This window comes from Oncorhynchus clarkii, chromosome 23 (assembly GCF_045791955.1).
Source record: "Oncorhynchus clarkii lewisi isolate Uvic-CL-2024 chromosome 23, UVic_Ocla_1.0, whole genome shotgun sequence".
Taxonomy (NCBI): Eukaryota; Metazoa; Chordata; class Actinopteri; order Salmoniformes; family Salmonidae; genus Oncorhynchus; species Oncorhynchus clarkii.
Window position 1 is genome coordinate 31536571 of NC_092169.1, and position 22021 is coordinate 31558591.

Sequence of the window (22021 nt, forward strand, 5' to 3'; positions counted from 1 at the left end):
ATCTGAGTTTTCATGGGGGAAGGATACTGTCTACCAGTGTCCTAACTAGCTAGCTAGGTAGTTACCGGTGTCAACCCCACCTCCCACCTACTGTGTACTAGCGTCCTTCTAGCTAGCTAGCTAGCTAATTAGCTAGCACACAGTGTCCTTCCCTCCAGTGCCCAACAGGCAGGGGCAAAGGACACTGTCTACATTTGTCTCTAGCTAGCTAGCTACCGGTATTGTCACCCCCACCTCTTCTTCTGTGGGGTTTATCGGCGGTTGGCATCCAACGTTAAGGTGCATTAGCATTACCATTACTGGAGCACTGGTGTGTGAAGAATCCAATACTTTAGCTTGTATGCGGTACAAATCACATTCTTGTGGAAGCACCTCCTCTAAGAGTAGGAATTAGGCTGTTTGAGGTTTGAATCCTAAACAACCTGCATACAGATTGTTTGAAGAAATAGACCCTTCACACCTACTGTTGCATGTGTGTGCTGGAAATTTTTCACGTCTCTTCTCTTTCATTTGTCTCCTCTCCTTCATTTGTCCCCTCTCTTTCACAGATATGGAAACACAGAATATGTATATCTGTTTTCCAGCATAGCTCTAAAGCAACCAGGTTACAGTTAGTTGATGATGAGTAAAACACATTAAAACAACCTACCTTAATTTTAGGAAAATAACTTGTATCAACTTTCTCCCATTTGACAATTTAATAAAGATAGCTTACCAAAAGGATTTAGCCAATCCCTTCCAACCTGTATCACATGTATACACACACACACACACACACACACACACACACACACACACACACACACACACACACACACACACACACACACACACACACACGCCATTGAATAGACAGTTGACACAGCAAACCCATAAATGTCAAACAGCTCAACTTTTAAATCCTGAAATGAACTGGTTTCCACTTATACGCCGGTTATAACCGATTTAAATAATACAATTATAATTGAAATCATACTTAACTTATTCTCTTTCTCTCTCCAGGGGTACATACATTACATAAAATGTCATACATACATTACATTTCTATATAGTAATATATGATAATGTCATACATTTGCCAAGTCAAGCATGACCAGAAAGAGAGGGAGGGAATGAGAGGAAGAGAGAGAGGGAGATATAGAATAGACGGATGAGCTCAAAGACGGAGAAAAATAGCTGGAAGGAGTTGAGGATATCTGGGAGGAGGTGGGGATTACCTGGGGTGTATTCACTAGGAACCAAACAGAACCAAACATAAACAAATGGAAGCAAACAGAACAAAACGGGGAGAAACCTAGCTGAATTTGTCCAATAAAAACTCTAGTTTTCGTTGCAAAATGTTTTCCATTAGGAGTTAACGGTTTCCGTTGCAAAATGTTTTGCTGCGGTCTGCAACTACTAAATGCGACTACTAAATGCACCACAGAAACTCCAGCAGTGAGTTCCAGTTACAGCTGACAGACTGCAGAGTTCAACAGCATCCCATGTATCATCAATGAAGTACTGTCTCCACCTGGTGGGGAATAGAGGTTAAAAAAGGGTTTCCTACTTTTGGTCATAAAAATAATTCATACATAAGAGAAGGCTATAATGATTAAACTAAAACACAACTATTCAAAAATATAAGCACACACACAACCTCAGATCAATTTAGATGAACCATATAACTGTAATAGTGGTGATGAGAAGATCAGACAGGAGGTTGTAGAACAGGACCTGTATAATAAACCTTAAAAAGGTGGATTTATGCTCTGATAGCGATAGGGTGAGAGAGATAAAATAATATCTTATCTCTCACAGCATGCAGTGACGGTGTTCGCTCTTTATCTCGGTAGGTATGAAGTGTATCAGAGTGTGATTGAACACAGTCAGTTGAAGGGTAGGAAGCTACAGGACAGAGTCTGTCAGTCAGTAGTGGTGGTGCTCAGAGTAGTTTTGCTTGGACTCTGGTGTGACTACAAAGTGTTTTGGACATATTGTGGGTTATTGTGGGACATATCACCATTGACTGTGATCCCGAGGTGACCGTGAAGCACAAGACATGCTGCTAAGACTATGTCTCCTCAGCCTACTGGCCCTCTCTCCATCTCTGGCTGCCCCACACCAAGGCTCCTTCCCTGGAGTGGATTCTCCCCACAGGAGCTCCAGAAACAACAAGCTGCTGCTCATCTCATTCGATGGGTTCCGTTGGGACTATGACAGGGACGTGGACACCCCTCACTTGGACGCGATGGGCCGGGAAGGCGTCAGGGCTGCCTACGTCACACCCCCCTACCTCACCATCACCAGCCCCACACACTTCACCCTGCTCACAGGTAAACTATTACCAGGGTTGGGGAGTAATGAATTACATGTTTACAAAAAAAACGGCAACTGTAATCCGTTACATTACCAGCTAAAATATTGTAATCCGATTACAGATATATTTTTTTAACTAGATGATTACATCAAGGATGACTTTTAATACAGAAAGGATGTTCACGAAAAAAATATTTGAGACTTCTCTATTTTGTCAATAACATTCAAATCAGCATTGAAAAAAGGCGCAAATTTAAATTAGTTCCACCTGAGCATGTCTGCCCACAAGTCAGAGACCGCTATGATGAGCCACCAAATGTGTTTGATGGATTGCGGGAAAAGAGCAGGAATAGGCTTTTGTAGGCTGCTGTACAGTCCAAACTATGTCTTCCAATGGTGCGACTGCTGTCGTAATCCAAATATTATCCAATTTCAATAAACGCTTGTAGGTAAGGATGAGAGCAATGGTGTAGTTTACAGCGATACGGATATCTATATAGCGCATTGACGTGAGTCACACTGCTGCTCTCTCATTTAGCTATTTGCGCCATACGGATTGTGGTTGTTGTGGATGACTTCAGAAATCTAAATGTGTATTTGAATCCAATAATGGTTGAAATCAAGAAGTTTAAGCTGCCTATCAATCATTGTTTTTGAAACCAGTGGACAGCGAGTGAAAAATGCGCTCTTGAAACAGCTGCATAGTGCGGTTCCCAGCCTATGGATTAGAAATCAGGCTTTTATTGCTCAATCTAATTCATGCTGATTTTAAAAAAAATCCATAGGCCTAATGTACACATGCTCAAACTCGCACACGTTTGATAGAGTTAAAGGGGCAATCTGTAGTTGCCACTGTACATCGATTTTTGGACTTAAAAATGACAGATGTAAAGATCTAATTTTATCATATCATTCATTATATGTAGTACTTGTGTCCCTTTAGGGCACCTTGCTTACCTACATTGAAATGCTTGGAATGTTCTTCATGTGGAACGCATTAAACAATGTCGACGTTCATTTCTACTCCCGTCTCATGTCCTGTCCTTATTTTAGTTGTAAAAGTAATACAGTGTGCTATACAACAAAACTGGCGACGAGGAAGAAACGTTCTCACATTTGTGCTCATTATCTTCGGCAGAAAGTCTGAGTTAAATTCGTAATTTTTTCTGCTGTAGAAAGACGCAAACAAAACATGGAGCTAGCCAGTCAAGTGAAGCTAGTTCGCTTTTGATGTCACAGCAACGAGAGCCTCGAGGGATAGGAAGAGTTTCGCTGAGGGAGAAAGTGAAGTCATCGTGAGTTAAAAGACTAAAACAAGGGTCTGGGAGTAAGGGACCGTCTGAAAAGTGTAAGACAGAAAAATAAACCTAAAATGTCTGCATTGGTTGGAAATATAGGAACATTTGTTGAATCTGTGGAACAATGGAGTTCTTGCACAGAACGTTTTGAGTACTTTGTGTTGGCAAATGGAATTAAAGCAGAAGTCGTTGTGCCAACAGTTTTGACTGTTTTGGGAGGAAAAACATCAATCTACTGCGCAGCCTAGTAACACCTGAAAAACCTGGTGATAAATCATATAATGAAATTGTGGCTACCTTAAAAGGACATTATTCTCCAAACCACTGATAATCGCAGAGATTCAGGTTTCATAAAATAAATCAAGAGGAGGGGGAATCAATCTCTCAGTTTGTGGCTGTATTGAAACAGTTATCTGAACACTGAATTTGGGCGAACGATGAGTGACACTATACTTGATCGGTTAGTGTGTGGCATGAGCAGCGAGGCAATTCAGAAACGCCTTTTGACTGAGAGTAACTTAACATTCCAGAGACGCACAACAGCTAAGTGCATCGACCCAAGTGCACAAGGTGTCTACCGAGTTAAAAAACAAGGCAGGAGGTGGCAAGCCATGCTATCGCTGTGGGAAACCAGGTCACCAAGCAGAAGAGTGTTGGTGCAAAGACTTAGACTGCAGAAGTTGTGGAAAAAAGGGTCAAATCGAACGTGCATGTAAAAACAAAAAGAGACAATCAAAGAAAAGTACTGAAAAAAGGAAAAGCAACTTCAGGGAGTACAAAAAGAAAGTGCATAAAATGGAGCACACAGAGGATGAACAAAGTGATACCCTGTCTGAAGGGGAAGAATCTTTGCATGTTATGTCAATTTCAGACAATGGATATGGGTACTGGGTGACATCGCTACTGGATGGAAACGCAGTACGGATGCAAGTGGACACTGGAGTAGCCATATCTTTGCTGTCTGAGGCTGTATACAAGAAGAAACTACATCACCTCACACCACAGCCCACAAAGATGACACTGAAAACATACACCGGTGAGATTGTTCCAGTGAGAGGAAGCGTGATTGTGGAGCTCAACAAACAGAAGGTAAAGCTACATTGTGAAAGGCAACCATCCAGCATTGCTAGGACGCACATGGCTGGAAAATATCAAACTAAACTGGCAGGAAATTCACATGGTTGCAAAAGAGGACACAAACCTACAAAGGATATTGAGGAAACACGCGGATGTGTTCAAAGGAGAACTTGGCAGTATGAAGGACATAACAGTTAAACTGACCGTGAAACCAGACAGCAAGCCAAAATGCTTCAAAGCTAGACCTGTCCCATATGCCATAAAACCAAAAGTTGAAATTGAGCTAAACTGACTAGTTGAGAATGGGGTATTGGATCCAGTGAATGTTAGTGAAAAATATCCACTACCCCTCATTCACAACCTCTTTTCTGGTTTAGCTGGAGGACATCAATTCAGTAAGATAGGCCTGACATAAGTCAGGAATCACCTCAGCTCCGGCCTTGTTTCAGAGAGCTATGGACCAGATACTGAGCGGGCTTACTGTGGTCCATTGTTACCTCGATGATCTACTCATCACCGGCAAAGACTCGTAAGAGCACATGAGAAACCTGAACGCTACACTACAGAGATTGAAAGAGTACGGTCTGAGGGTCCGGAAGGACAAATGCAAGTTTTTCCGGCCCTTTGTTGAGTACCTGGGCCACATCATCGACAGTTCGGGGCTCCACAAGGTGCCATCGAAGGTGAAGGCCGTTGCGGAAACTACATCTCCACAGAACGTGAGTCAGCTGAGATCATTCTTAGGACTACTGACATACTACGCAAAGTTTGTGCCAAACCTAGCTAACATGTTAAAGCCACTGCATTAACTTTTGAACAAAACCAAACAGTGGAAGTGGACAGACAGATGTGAGGAGGCCTTCAAGTGAAAACAGCCTTAGCTCAGTCAGAGGCCTTAACCCACTTCAACCCCAACTTTCCATTACAGTTGGCATGTGATGCATCGCCTTATGGCGTTGGTGCGGTTGTCTCACAAATCATGCCATCGGGTGAAGAAAGGCCAATTGCTTTTGCATCACGGACCTTAAGTAAAGCCGAGAGCAATTATGCACAGATAGAGCGTGAAGCACTTGCCATTGTGTTTTTAGTTAAGACATTTCATCAGTTTCTGTTTGGCTGACGATTCACACTGCTGACGGACCATAGACCCCTCACCTCCATCTTTGGTCCCCACACCAGCATTCCGTTGTTTGCAGCCAGCCGCATGCAGCGATGGGCATTATTGTTATCTGCTCACCAGTATGCAATCAAGTACAGAAGGTCTGAGCAGCACTGCAATGCAGACAGCCTCTCAAGGCTTTCCTTACCTGTCGCACACACTGAGCACTCCTAGGCTGAAATCTTCTACTTCAAGGAAGTGACGAATGCCCCAGTTACATCTGACCAAGTAAAAAAGTTCACCCACACTGATCTAGTGATGTCTGAGGTCGTGGACATTGTCACTCGTGGAAAATAAGCTGTCGGACAGCCTACAACCTTACCTAGTGAGGAGAAACGAGCTCACAGTTCAGTTTGGATGCTTGCTATGGGGTTGTCGAGTCATCATACCGCCGCCACTGAGAAGGCAGGTGCTTGAAGAACTCCATTCAGGGCACTGTGGCATGGTGCGAATGAAGGAGATTGCATGCAGCTACTTTTGGTGGCCAGGTTTGGACGCAGCAATCGAAGACAAGGTCAAGTCATGCTCTGCATGTCAAAAGATGAGGAACATGCCACAGCTAGCACCACTACACCCGTGGGACTTCCCAGAGGAGCCTTGGCAGCGAGTCCACATAGACTATGCAGGCCCACTGGAGAATCGTATGTTCTTAGTTGTGGTTGACGCACACAGCAAATTGCCTGAGGTCACAGTGATGAAGAGAACCTCAGCGGAGAGAACCATCGAAGAGCTACGGTCAATCTTCAGTCGCTTCGGCTTGCCAATGCAACTAGTTAGCGATAATGGCCCCCAACTGGTGTCTGAAGAGTTTCTGTCATTCATAGAAGCAAATGAAATTCAGCACATCAAGTCAGCACCGATTCACCCTGCAATGAACGGCCTCGCTGAAAGGTTTGTCCAAACAATGAAGCAAACTTTAAAATCATCACAAGAGAACGGCTCCCTCAATAGGCGTCTAAACACCTTCCTGTTAACCTACAGAAACACTCCCCACGCTACAACCAAAGTGGCACCCGCGTCAGCCATGATGAAAAGACAGCTTCGCACGTGACTCGACCTCCTGAGACCTCCAAAGACTAAACAGGTTGTACAGACACAACAGGGAGCATAGGTGGAGAGACAGCAAAGCAAAAGACAGAAGCTTTATAGCTGGAGAGAGAGTTCTTGCTCGGAACTACTGCAAATGTCCAAAGTGGATACCAGCCACAGTGGTTGCACACACAGGGCCTGTGTCCGACATAGTTCACACACTGGAAAACATAATCTGGAGGAGATATGTGGATCAACTGTTGCCAGGAACCAACCTCAGAGACGACTCCTGTCAAGTGAAAAACCAAGATCAGCTACTGGAGACCTACCATGACTATGAACCATCACCTGAACATCCACTGCAGCAACCTACAAATGTGGAACGTGCTCCAGACTCACCTGAACCAGCCAGAGTGCCTACTCAGGGTACTGTTGCACCTCAGTCTGGGCATACACCATAACCACTCAGCCTCAGAGACAATGTGACTGTAGACTCACCTGTATTACGTACCCATTACCCCTGACAGGTTGACTATTTAGTTCAGACTAAGACTTAAGTCTGGGAACCCTCTTTCCCTAGTTTAGAAAAGGTTATTCTGAAAAGTTCATTTATTTATATTAAGAGAACTGTCAAAAAGAAAACAATAGGCTAAACAGTGAATATTTACTTTTTCCTTATGAGTCATCAAAAGTAAATGGGGAGCAATACATTGTGTATTAATATTCTAGTTTAGTCCCTTTAGGGCACCTGTAACCCCCCATGCTTACCTACGTTGAAATGCTTGGAATTTTCTTCCTGTGAAACGCATTAAACATGCCGACGTTAATTTCTACTCCCGTCTCATGTCCTGCCCTTTTATTTTTTTACATTTCACCTTCATTTAACCAGGTAAGCTAGTTGAGAACAGGTTCTCATTTACAACTGCGACCTGGCCAAGATAAAGCAAATCAGTGCGACAAACAACAACACAGAGTTACACATGGAATAAACAAGCGTACAGTCGATAACACAATAGAAAAAAAGAACGTCTATATACAGTGTGTGCAAATGGCGTGAGGAGGTAAGGCAATAAACAGGCCATAGTAGCGAAGTAATTACAATTTAGCAGGTTAACACTGGATTGATAGATGAGCAGATGATGATGTGCAAGTAGTGATACTGGTGTGCAAAAGAGCAGAAAAGTAAATAAAAACAATATGGGGATGAGGTAGGTAGAATGGGTGAGCTATTTACAGATGGACTATGTACAGCTGCAATAATCGGTCAGCTGCTCAGATAGCTCATGTTTAAAGTTAGTGAGGGAAATGTAAGTCTCCAGCTTCAGCGATTTTTGAAATTCGTTCCAGTCACTGGCAGCAGAGAACTGGAAGGAAAGACGGCCAAAGGACGTGCTGGTTTTGTGGATGACCAGTGAGATATACCTGCTGGAGCGTGTGCTACGGGTGGGTGTTGTTATCGTGACCAGTGAGTTGAGGTAAGGCGGAGCTTTACCTAGCATAGACTTATAGATGACCTGGAGCCAGTGGGTCTGGTGACGAATATGTAGCGAGGGCCAGCCGACTAGAGCATACAGGTCGCAGTGGTGGGTGCTATAAGGGGCTTTGGTGACAAAACGCATGGCACTGTGATAGACTGCATCCAGTTTGCTGAGTAATACATTTGATTTGATTTTTGATTTGATTTTGGTAGGATAGTCAGTTTTACTAGGGTAAGTTTGGCGGCGTGAGTGAAGGAGGCTTTGTTGCGAAATAGAAAGCCGATTCTAGATTTGATTTTGGATTGGATATGTTTGATATTAGTCTGGAAGGAGAGTTTACAGTCTAGCCAGAGACCTAGGTATTTGTAGTTGTCCACATATTCTGGGTCAGAACCGTCCAGAGTAGTGATGCTGGTCGGGCGGGCAGGTGCGGGCAGCAAACAGTTGAAAAGCATGCATTTGGTTTTACTAGAGTTTAAGAGCAGTTGGAGGCCACGGAAGGAGTGTTGTATGGCATTGAAGCTCGTTTGGAGGTTAGTTAACACAGTGTCCAAGAAGGGCCAGATGTACTGTATACAGAATGGTGTCGTCTGCGTAGAGGTGGATCAGGGAATCACCCGCAGCAAGAGCGACATCGTTGATATATACAGAGAAAAGAGTCGGCCCCAGAATTGAACCCTGTGGCACCCCCATAGAGTATGCCAGAGGTCCGGACAACAGGCCCTCCAATTTGACACACTGAACTGTCTGCGAAGTAGTTACTGAACCAGGCGAGGCAGTCACTTGAGGAACCAAGGCTATTGAGTCTGCCAATAAGAATGTGGTGATTGACAGAGTCGAAAGCCTTGGCATGGTCAATGAAGACGACTGCACAGTACTGTCTTTTATCGATGGCGGTTATGATATCGTTTAGTACCTCAAGCGTGGCTGAGGTGCACCCATGACCAGCTCGGAAACCTGATTGCACAGCGGAGAAGGTACGGTGGGATTCGAAATGGTCAGTGATTCTTTCATTGACTTGGCTTTCGAAGACTTTAGAAAGGCAAGGCAGGATGGATATAGGTCTATAACAGTTTGGGTCTAGAGTGTCACCCCCTTTGAAGAGGGAGATGACCGCGGCAGCTTTCCAATCTTTAGGGATCTTGGACATTATGAAAGAGAGGTTGAACAGGCTAGTAATAGGGGTTGCAACAATTGCGGCAGATAATTTGCAGCTGGGAGGAAGTGCTCTCTTGTGCTCCATGGACTTTTCAGTGTCCCAAAACTTTTTGGAGTCAGAGCTACAGGATGCAAATTTCTGTTTGAGAAAGCTTTGCTTTCCTGACGGACTGCGTGTATTGGTTCCTGACGGACTGCGTGTATTGGTTCCTGACTTCCCTGAACAGTTGCTTATCGCGGGGACTATTCGATGCTATTGCAGTCCGCCACAGGATGTTTTTGTGCTGGTCAAGGGCAGTCAGGTCTGGAGTGAACCAAGGGCTATATCTGTTCTTAGTTCTACATTTTTTGAAAGGGGCATGCTTATTTATGATGGTGAGGAAATTACTTTTAAAGAACGATCAGGCATCCTCGACTGACGGGATGAGGTCAATATCCATCCAGGATACCCGGGCCAGGTCGATTAGAAAGGCCTGCTCGTAGAAGTGTTTTAGGGAGTGTTTGACAGTGATGAGTGGAGGTCGTTTGACCGCGGACCCATAGCGGATGCAGGCAATGAGGCAGTGATGGCTGAGATCCTGATTGAAAACAGCAGTGGTGTATTTGGAGGGCAGGTTGGTCATGATAATATCTATGAGGGTGCCCATGTTTACGGATTTTGGGTTGTACCTGGTGGTTTCCTTGATATTTTGTGTGAGATTGAGGGCATCGTGGTGCCCTGACTTCCTAGTTAATTAAATTTACATGATTAGCTTAATCACGTAACAATAATTACAGAGAATTGATTTGATAAAATAACAGTCTTCACCTTTAATGATGCCAAATACACGACACTACCCATGCTAGATTACGGAGAAGTAATTTATAGAAAGGCAGGTAAGGGTGCTTTCGAGAGGTTGATGCTTATTTATAAAACCCTTTTAGGCCTCACTCCCCCCTATCTGACATACCAACTGCAGCCCTCATCCTCCACATACAACACCCATTCTGCCAGTCACATTCTGATAAAGATCCCCAAAGCATATCATCCCTTGGTCGCTCCTCTTTTCAGTTCGCTGCTGCTAGGGACTTGAACTAGCTACAAAAAACACCCAAACTGCACCGTTTTATCGCCATCTTTTCATTCAAAGACTCAATCATGGACACAATCATGGATAGTTGTAGCTGCTTCGACTGATGTATTGTTGTCTCTACCTTCTTGCCCTTTGTGCTGTTGTCTGTGCCCAATAATGTTTGTGCCATGTTTTGTGCTGCTACCATGTTGTTCTGCTGCCATGTTGTGTTGCTACCATGTTGTTGTCATGTTGTGTTGCTACCATGCTGTGTTTTCATGTGTTGCTGTCATGCTATGTTGTCATCTCAGGTCTCTCTTTATGTAGTTGTGTGGTGTCTCTCTTGTCATGATGTGTGTTTTGTCCTATATTTTTATTTTATTTTTAATTTTTAATGGCCCCGCAGGAGGCCTTTTGATAGGCCGTCATTGTTAATAAGAATTTGTTCTTAACTGACTTGCCTTGTTAAATAAAGGTAAAATAAAAAATATTAATAATTCAAAAGTTACATGACTGATTACAATTTTGGACAGGTAACTAACTAGTAACTGTAACGGATTACATTTTGAAAGTAACCTACCCAACCCTGGCTATTGCTACACACATGTACAATGTACACATACCGGTAGGATACTTGCTGTTACACAAATACCGCTAATTTACATAACCAACTTCACCCTAATCACATAACAACAAATATTGACATGCTGTCCTGTATTGCTTGTAAAGAGTGTATGTATCCTGTTTCCAGTGCCGCACACAAAAGCTAACTTTATGAATAGCCTACAATTAGATATAATTCGCCACCTACCACACATTTTCAAACCACATTGCATGAAGTTGTCTCTGCTTTTAACAAACACAAAAACTCTTTGACCACTCATTCCATTTTCCTCACAACGTAAGTGCTGCACCTTCAAGTTACCCAAATGGAAAGGCCACCCGGTATCATACAATTCTCTGCTATGAAATTTACTTTCAACACGTGTAGGAAGCCAGGCATCAAATCCTTATTAAAAGCTGAAAGATTTATGCAATCTGAAAAGAAGGCAGAGTGTACGAGCGTTTGATGGAAACCGTTCTGAAATTAAAAACAAATCTAAACTGAATACCACAGATACAATGCACAGAGACATTATAGTCCACCGATGCTTTTACCTTCTTAAAAAAAACAAAGGCACACCAGGCCTTAAATACAAATATCTTTTTTCCATTCATTCGTAAAAAGTATTTTATCTGTAATTTGAGAAAATAAGGAGAACAATGTTGGCATAACAGTTTAGCTACCATCAAAAGTCTACTATCAAAATTGGAAACAATGTTTCATTTTTAAGATGTGCCGACAGGACGAAATACAACGCTTCTACATGGAGCATGCACGTGCATCATTGAGAACCGCAAGCAACTTCTTCACAACCCTGGGGTGTATTCCTTACGTAAACCGTTTACCATTTAAGAACCATAATGGAAGCAAACAGAGCAAAAATAGAGTTTCCTATTGGACAAATTCAGGTAGGTCACCTCCACGTTTCATTCTGTTTGCTTCCGTTTAAGAAACGTTTTGTAACAGAATCGTTTGATTGAAATGACCCCGAAGAGTATATTAAAACATGGGCTTTACAATTGCTTGTAACCACTGTCTACAACATTTGATCAACATAGAAGTCCAAAAGTAACTCCCTGATAAACATATTTTGGTCTAAAATAGTCTAGCAACAAGTCTTAACAGATGTTTGACTCATGGATTGTTCTACTACAGGTGGCAGCCCTGAATTAAAACACAGGGAAGCATTGTCTATAGCCCAATTAAGCCAGTAGCCTGATAGGCCTAGAGCAAAGTCTACCCAAATCACCTAAACATAAACACACAATTATTTTCTAAGGCAAACTAATTGCTGAATGGCTTCTTATTCAGGTCAAATAGGCCTTGTGGTGATGTGCCTGTGAACTGTTTTCTTCCGTCTCTACCCACAAACAAATTGCTATCTATACTGAGTGTACAAAACATTAAGTACACCTGCTCTTTCCATGACATAGACTGACCTGGTGGAAGTTATGATCCCTTATTGATATCACCTGTTAAATCCACTTCAATCAGTGTAGCTGAAGGGGAGGAGACAGGTTAAAGACATCCAGCCAACTTGACACAACTCTCCTCTGAATACTGTGCAGAAGAAATATGAGCCTGTGCACGAGATTGAAATTCACTCAACTTTCTACAGTTTTCCCCTTTAGTCAACACTGTCAACGTTTCGCTCTACTGTTGGAATTGTGATCAAATCAATGCAATATTAGCCACTTCCGATGTAATATACCGAAACAAAACAAACGATTTTGTATACAAAACTAACTGTGCATGAGATTTTCTTGTAGGCAGAGCGCATTGGAGTAGGATCCTATTGCATTGAAAGGCATGACTCATGCTTGTACTCTAAATTGGAATAGGATTCTATTGCATTGTCAAGCACAACTCAGGCTAGTATTCTACACAGACCAGTACTCTACACAGACCAGTGCGCCATAACAAATCAGAGCTGCAGTCAGCCTATTTGCAGATAGTCATTGCCATATATGGATCTGTGCCATTCACTTTGAACTGGACTGTGTTTAGGCTACAGTATGAGCTGTCACAAGTAGATGCGCTTGTTTTGAGATCAAAGTGAGAGCTCCATGTAACCATGTGTGCACATTTGTTCATATTCTTTGCTAGCTAGTGAGTTATTAGCTCAGTTATAGATCATTTCTAGTCAACAATTGGGGAGTGGTTGCTTCAAACAAGAGCACAAAATGTGGACCGTCTTTGAAAAGCAAGTCAGATAAAGAGCTTTTTTATGTCTTAAAGGGGAATTTGTTTTATTTTAAGGCAGTCTTGAATAAGCTAAGTAGCCAATAGGCAGAACATAATTTGTCTGATTTTCTGTAATAATGGTATGGGAATAACAATGAATTCTATTTTGTACAGTGGTTTCTTGCATCAGACACAACATTTTCAGTCACCTCCTTGACTGAAGGACAAGTGGATTAACAGGTTAATTTCAATCCCTGCAGTTTTTTTTTCTTCAAAAGTGTCATGGAATGTTAGTGTTGAACACCAGACATGGGCTGCTACTGTAGGCTGAATGATAGAACAGATATTTCCATGTTAAAATGTTATGTGATGCGTTTTTCTCCATTGTTTTTTATGGTAGGCCACTCTGGGAGGCCTACATTATGATCAAATAGCCACAGTAGCCTACTTGTAACTTAAAGGGGGTAGCCTCAGTGTTCACAGTAAAAAGGGCCGGAAGTTGCAGAAAATGTTATTAATTTTCAAGTTTGAGCTCAGCATACCTGAAATGTTCTTTGTGCCAAAAACACATTTTAGGGAATATTGGCCAGCGTCCCTGTGGAACGCTTTCGACACCTTGTAGAGTCCATGCCCCAAAGAATTTAGGCTGTTCTGAGGGCAAAAGGGGTGGAGCTCAATATTAGGAAGATGTTCCTAATGTTTTTTATACCCAGTGTAAAATATCGCTAAAGCAAGTTAAGATTCTGTTTTTAAGACATTATGATATAACAAACGCCAGAGTCTGATTACTATTAGGCTGTAATTAACTTTGAGACAGACACCATTCTGCAACCCATTCGGCTCCAGAAGAGATGAATGAGTGTCCATGGTCCTATTGGCCTATTATAAGCCAACAAGACAATGGAGGTCTATCAACACCACATTCACAGCCCCACTTATAAGGTCTCTAACCATGGGACTGCTTCCTGCTTGTTGCTTGTCTCTGTTCCTCAGGTCGGTACATAGAAAACCATGGAGTGATCCACAATATTTGGTTCAACACTACGACCCAGGAGAAGAAACAGTACTACATGACCCAGTTTGTGGATTCCTACTGGGACAACGGGAGTCTGCCCATCTGGATAACAGCGCAGAGACAAGTGGGTGCAACACACACAAACACACAAATCATCTCTGTCATACCTTTCTTAATTCCTTCTACGTCCCTTGGTGGGTCTGAAGCTACTGTATAATTGTAATGTATTACAGCTCCGTTATAAATAAGGTTAGAATCATTTTCACCCTTCCTCTGCCATGCAGGGTCTGAAGGCAGGCTCCCTCCACTTCCCCGGCACGGCCGCCACCTACAAAGGTGAGAGAGTAAAGGTCAGCCAGGTGGAACCTCGTTTCTATGAGCACAACAATGAGACGGACTGGAGGATCAATATCGACAAGGTGATTGGTCAGTGGTTCTCCAAGGAGGACCTAGACTTTGTGTCTTTGTACTTCGGTGAACCAGATGGAACGGGACACAAGTATGGACCAGAATCCCCGGAGCGCCAAGAGATGGTCCAACAAGTGGACCGGACCGTGGGATACATCCGCGATACCACCCGGAATCACGGCCTCTCTGATCGACTCAACATCATTATCACTGCTGATCACGGAATGACCACTGTGCTCCGGAATGGCCTGGTCAACGAGATCATCCTGTCCGAGATTCCGGGATTTGACTTCCGGGATATCAAGTTCCAACTGGTGGATTATGGACCAACAGGAATGCTTCTTCCCAGAGAGGGAATGCTGGAGAAGGTGTACCAGGCCCTGAAAGGGGGCCACCCTCACCTGCATGTGTATAAGAAGGAGGACATGCCTGGTAGGCTTCACTATAGTAACCACCCTCGCCTCCTGCCCCTGATTCTCTTCGCTGATCAAGGATATGTCATCAATGGCGTGAGTGTGCCGAAACAGTGTCCTAACAGTACTATATTGTTGTTCTTTATACACGCTACTCAGGAGACGGGCATAATTTTTCCTGATCAGGTCATGTGGTCAGAACAAACTCTCTTCATATTGTCTTGATGGCATGCATTGAAGTTCTGTTACCAAAAACCATTGCAATCTCTGCACTAAAACCGTATAAGCACTCTTTCATTATCATCTGTACAGTTTTTCCCAGTCCAGTTCAACAAGGGAGAGCATGGTTATGATAACCAGATGATGGACATGAAGCCGTTCTTCAGAGCTGCGGGGCCTGACTTCCAGAAGAACCTGGCTGTGGGACCCTTTGAGACGGTCAACGTGTATCCGCTGATGTGCCACCTCCTGGGCATTAAACCGGAGGTCAACGATGGGTCCCTGGAGGTCACTCGCCAGATGCTGGTTCCCAAGAAGGACCAGGGATCCTATGAGAGTAAGCCTTTATGTTTATAATTTATTGACAGAACATTTATGTGCAGAACAACATAGGATATTCAAAATGTGAATTCTGCTTGGACAGAATTATAAACTTTTCCTATTCCCCATTAAGTAGGTTTACCAAAGGAATTACATTAGTCTTTTGTACTTTTGGCTTCATAATAGAGAAACATATTTTGATCACATGAAAGTGAGCTTTTATTTGTCATCAACTGTTAACAGGTTAGTAATCAATATTCAACAACAAAAAGCTTAAATGTTGAGGAAATGAATTTAAGCTTGACCAAGGACAGAATCATAAGCTGTCTTTTTCTTACACCCCATTGCTCAGGTTTACCCAGGGATTTATGACCCTTATCTCACGTTGTTGAACCTTTGCCTTTATAGAGAAACACATTTTGAATACATCAGGACATCAGTAAAATCTACCAAAATGCCTATCCCATGATAACAATCTTTCCAATGCTAGTTCTAAACCTTGAACCCGTGCAGATGTATCTGATAAACTATATAACATTCTGATAATAAATGTTGCAGATACATATCTTGTTTTATGCCTTGATATGAGAACGTAATCTAACAGGATGATCGCCATGTGATTGTGTCCTACACAGCAAATTCTCCAGTGTTAAATTAACACTAAAGTGTGGACCCATATAGACACTATTGAATTAGCACACTGCTTTATGCAAAGCTTTTTTGCATATTTACCAGAGTGCGTTGGTTTTCATGAGAATTATAGAGTTACCACATGACTGCATTTGTTAGTGACAGAGACATCCTTGTTGCATACATCCAATTTAGTCCTATGTACTTTACCAAGTGAGATTCTGAGTGAATATGTTATAATTTAAGGTCCCGAACAGACATTTTGATTCCCATCTAAAATAGGCTTTTGAGTGGCTAAAATATCATAATATTTTTGGGGGATAGAAATGCTCAAAGTTAAATAAATAAAAAAATTATCTCGTGGCTTTCCTTCGAACTACCAGGAAGTTTGAAAAGACAGACTGAGTGGGCGGGGAACTTATATTCATGAGCTCACCTTGACTGACAGTTCTTTGACTGATAGCTCAACAAACTTGGATGCAGTGAGCAGTGTTGCACTAAAATCCTCTCAAGCTAATTTGGTGGAAAAAAAAGGATACCTACACCACCCAATGTCACAGGAAGGCCATAAAGATCATCAAGGACAACAACCACCCGAGCCACTGCCTGTTCACCCCGCTATCATCCAGAAGGCGAGGTCAGTACAGGTGCATCAAAGCTGGGACCGAGAGACTGAAAAACAGCTTCTATCTCAAGGCCATCAGACTGTTAAACAGCCACCACTAACATTGAGTGGCTGCTGCCAACACACTGACTCAACTCCAGCCACTTTAATAATGGGAATTGATGGGAAATGATGTAAAATATATCACTAGCCACTTTAAACAATGCTACCTAATATAATGTTTACATACCCTACATTATTCATCTCATATGTATATGTATATACTGTACTCTATATCATCTACTGCATCTTTATGTAATACATGTATCACTAGCCACTTTAACTATGCCACTTTGTTTACATACTCATCTCATATGTATATACTGCACTCAATACCATCTACTGTATCTTGCCTATGCCGCTCTGTACCATCACTCATTCATATATCTTTATGTACATATTCTTTATCCCCTTACACTTGTGTCTCTATAAGGTAGTAGTTTTGGAATTGTTAGCTAGATTACTTATTGGTTATTACTGCATTGTCGGAACTAGAAGCACAAGCATTTCGCTACACTCGCATTAACATCTGCTAACCATGTGTATGTGACAAATAAAATTTGATTTGATTTGATACACAAACCAACTCCAACAACATTTAAATTGCATCACTAACCAGGTTTCCATCCTACCTTTTTCTCACCAATTGGTAGTTACAGTCTTGTCCCATCGCTGCCTGTACGGACTTAGGAGAGGCAAAGGTCGAGAGCCATGTGTCCTCTGAAACACACGCCGCACTGCTTGCTTAACCCAGAAGCCAGCCACACCAATGTGTCAGAGGAAACATCGTACAACTGGTGCCCATAGCCAACGTGCATGCACCCGGCCCACAACAAGGAGTCGCAGAGGGCGATGGAACAAAGACATCCCAGCCTGCCAAATCCTCCCCTAACCCAGACGATACTGGGTCAATTGTACGCTGCCTCATGGGTCTCCCGGTCATGGACGGCTGCGACACAGCCTGGGATCAAATCTGGGTCTGTAGTGACACCTCTAGCACTGCAATGCAGTGCCTTTGACCGCTGTGCCACTCCGCAGGCCCTCCGTACAACCTTTTTATGCAAGTAAAGTACATGTTAAATAAAAAATGTCATGACAGGCATCAAATCAAATCAAAGTGTGTTTGTCACGTGCGCCTAATACAACAGGTGTAGTAGACCTTACAGTGAAATGCTTACTTACAGGCTCTAAGCTATAGTGCAAAAAAGGTATTAGTTGAAGAATGGGTAAGTAAAGAAATAAAAACAACAGTGAAAAACAGTAGTGAGGCTATACAGTGGCGAGGCTATTAAGGTATCGAGGCTACATACAGACCCTGTTTAGTCAGGCTGATTGAGGTAGTACGTACGTGTAGATATGGTTAAAGTGACTATGCATATATGATGAACAGAGAGTAGCAGTAGTGTAAACTGGTTGGTTGGTGGTGGGTGGCGGGACACAGTGCAGATATCCCGGTTAGCCAATGTGCGGGAGCACTAGTTGGTCGGGCCAATGGAGTGACTATGCATATGTGATAAACTTGATGGAAACAGCACATTTTTCGGGCAAAATTTCCAAATGAGGACAAAATAAAACACGCTTGACAAGGTGGGAACATTTTGTGTCTGTAAAATTAAATATGCAAGAAACGATGTAAGAAACCCTGTTATGAGCAAATATTGATATAATAACCCTCATATCAAAGTGAACTTGGAGTCACCCGATGACATGTTGTGTGGACATGTTGTGTGGTCCACTACGACTTGTCGGGGAAGCATGCAGTTTACAGATTAAATAAATTATGATGAACTTCACAGGGTGGTGAAAGTGCAAGGTGATGAGCTTGATGCTCCTTTCTAATAAATATTGAGGGTCTTATTCAGGTGACATGATCATTGATGCTTGGCTGCTGTTTGACAAATGAAAAATGTATCTTGCTCTTTTGTCCACAGTAATCTTATCACGTAGACTATATGTACACTCTAGCCAACAGCATGCAGATGTATCTGTATCTAGAGTGCATGTGCAAATGCAGAAGTGTGCACACTTGCTATATAATGCATTTTTTTTGTTGAGAAAACCATCATTGAAGTTGAAAATGTGATGTTTTTATGTATCTCCACCATCTGTGCTCTGTTGGCTAGAGTGCACATAGCAATACCATGGAAACACTTGCTATAAAATGCAACATGCGATTTATTCGGTACATGAAAATTTAAAAAACGAATAAGAAATAAGAGTTTTTGTATTAGAACACAGTCTTGAAAAATCTGTGTCTTCACACGCCATGATGAAGTTGCGCACCTGCTAAAATTGGTTTCCTATTGAACATACTTCTTTCCGAAAGATATATTATAGTTTGATTACATTTGAAGGTGTCTTAGGAGTTAATACAAACTTATTTTGACTTGTTGAAACAAAGTTTAGGGGTAGATTTTTGGATTCCTTTCTCTGCACGTTGAATGACTGGATTACTCCAATCAATGGTGCCAACTATACAGACTTTTTGGTAATATAAAAAGGATTTTATCTTAAAAAACGACACTACACGTTATCTCTGGGATGTGTTAACATGACAACTACTTCAGAGTTTTTCAACGACCCCCCCCTTTTGTTCCATGCTGGCTGAAGACCTAGATAGCCACTAACTATCTAACACCAGGCACAAATGAATAGTGCCATAGATGAATAGCATAAACTTTTAGTTATATTTGTTGACACCCCACAGTCAAGTTTTGGCACCAGTAGAGTAGCTATTTAGCTATATAAACCACGCCCCTCCGCAAACGCACCTTCTCCAATGTTGGTTACAAGGCAATACTTATTTACACTAGGTAAGAAAATATCATGTTTTGGTGTAATACAATTAGGGTGATGTCAAAAACATGATTTTGACCGTTCATGACCTTTAAAAAGACCCTGCTGCTTGGTCAACCCAGAAGGAAACCAATTAAAAACCCAGTTAATGGTTAAATTATTAAATTACCCCATGTTTTAGTCATCTGAACAACCCAACATGTTGGGTTATTCACACAACCTGTCACAGTATGCTGGCTTGCAAAGTGATGTGTAATTCCTATTGAAATCAAGCCATATTGGTGATATCCAACCTCCAATCCAATTTTTTGTCACCCACAACCGCATTCAGAATGAACCCCAGGGTTGGGAAAACTGTAATTTGAGAGTACCTAAAGCATATATACTGGAACAATATTTTCAGTAAAGGGTGAATTAAATAAAAGTAACATATTGGATTAGTTAAGAAAATGTGTGTCATTTATATTTGAGAAGCATAAGATTGATTGATTGATTGATGTAAATGAAAAAACGTAGACATTGAAACAGATAATTCATAAAAACAACCTGCGATCGAGCATTTTGTGAAGTCTGATAATAATGGGCTTGGTTTTGGTTAAAGCTCTGGTTGTTAACACCAACACAGGGGTTATTTTACACCAAAGAGTGTTAGTTCAACATTTACAGAATTCATTGCTATGTTTTAGAGCACAGGCCCTCAAAATGAGGCCTTATGAAATATGTATTGTGTTTAATAATACAATTTGAATGAAAACATTCTCTTGGGATCTCACTTGGTGAAGTCCACAGGATTGAAAATGGTTGAATGCAAGAACCATGTCTCTGTCACTAACAAATATAATCATGGGTGGTAACTCTAAAAATTCTCTCAAAAGGCAAGGCACTCTAGGAAATAAAGCTTTACACCAATGAATGTGTTAACTTTTAGTGTCTATACATACAGGTTCACAATTTCAGTGTTCATTTAACACTGAGAATTTGCTATGTATCAACAAACAGATTATAGCACAACTTATCATAAAGACTCTGAAATTACAAAAGGTTAAAGTTTGTGTTTGTGTGCGTGTGGGCAGGCGTGCGTGCGCACATGTGTCCAGTAGTACACACTGCATTCAGTCCTGCTTCTCCTGGCAGTACACTGCACTATGATAGTCTAACTCATTTGTAAATGTTTTCCAGACAGGGACATCCAGTGGGAAGTCTTCATCGGCCTGACATCGGTCGCTGGTATATTAGCTCTGGTGTTTGTTGTCACCACAGCTCATGCCATGTTGAAAAGGACTCAAATGGACAGGAGGTAGGCTACATTTGAAAGTCCTTCTCAGAGGACAATACTTTTTATTGTATTCTATTCTATTGTAATCTGTCTCAGCAACATCTTTACATGACTACCACACGTCTGTAGTACTGACTACTACCTTGCCCTCACTTTCTGTTACAGATCTGAAGTCACTCACGAGGATCTCAATGAAAAAGAGTCCGATAAACAAACCTCCTTTTGAAAACCATTACCTTTGTGGGAAGTCATTTGTTTAACAAGTTATTGGGCTTCTGTGTGATTTGAGTGCTAATATCCTAGTTTAACCAAACAGAATGTTGTTTTTATACCAATGCAATATACATCTGTATCAGTGTATCAGGAAGGCCAACACCCGAACTCTAATCCTAGCTCTAACCCTGGCTTCATGTCCACACCCGGTTCAACCCTACAATATGTTTCAAAACCAATAACAAGCTTATTGATTATGCTGCACTCGTTATGTCTAGGGGTCTAAGGCCTACATGGTCTGTAACCTGATTTTTATGTGTGCATAAATGTGAGAGGTATGTGTATACGACCAGGTGTTGGATGCATGTACCCAGAAGATAGCAACCTTAACTTGGAGCTATACAGTAGAGCTATGCAAACACCACAATCGAGTTCCTTTGAACACTGAGTTAAATGGGGAACACTGCAGCATATTTAAATATTGAACACTTTCAAAAGTGTTATTTTAACACCAGTACAGTGGACTCATCTGTTCACTGAAAATAGTATGTTTTACACTTTCAGAGTTAAAGGTATACCATTGATTGTACTGTGCCCAATCAGATTATTGTTATTTCTAAATGGTGACCAAAATACATACAGTACTGTATATACAAAAATATTCCAAAGGCCACATTGCCACCAAGAAAAAAGCCTATAGCCTCCCAAGTCTACAAGCTTACACACTAA

The 22021-nt window shown here is 41.9% G+C and overlaps 1 protein-coding gene across 1 annotated transcript; it reads left to right on the plus strand.

Moving 5' to 3' along the window:
- The first annotated feature begins 2041 nt into the window (after window positions 1–2041).
- Window positions 2042–21305, plus strand: LOC139381836 (ectonucleotide pyrophosphatase/phosphodiesterase family member 7-like). Its single transcript, XM_071125641.1, has 6 exons — window positions 2042–2315; window positions 14331–14476; window positions 14637–15269; window positions 15486–15729; window positions 20983–21100; window positions 21245–21305. The coding sequence occupies exons 1-6, from the start codon at window positions 2042–2044 to the stop codon at window positions 21303–21305; spliced, it is 1476 nt and encodes a 491-aa protein (XP_070981742.1).
- The last annotated feature ends 716 nt before the right edge of the window (window positions 21306–22021 follow it).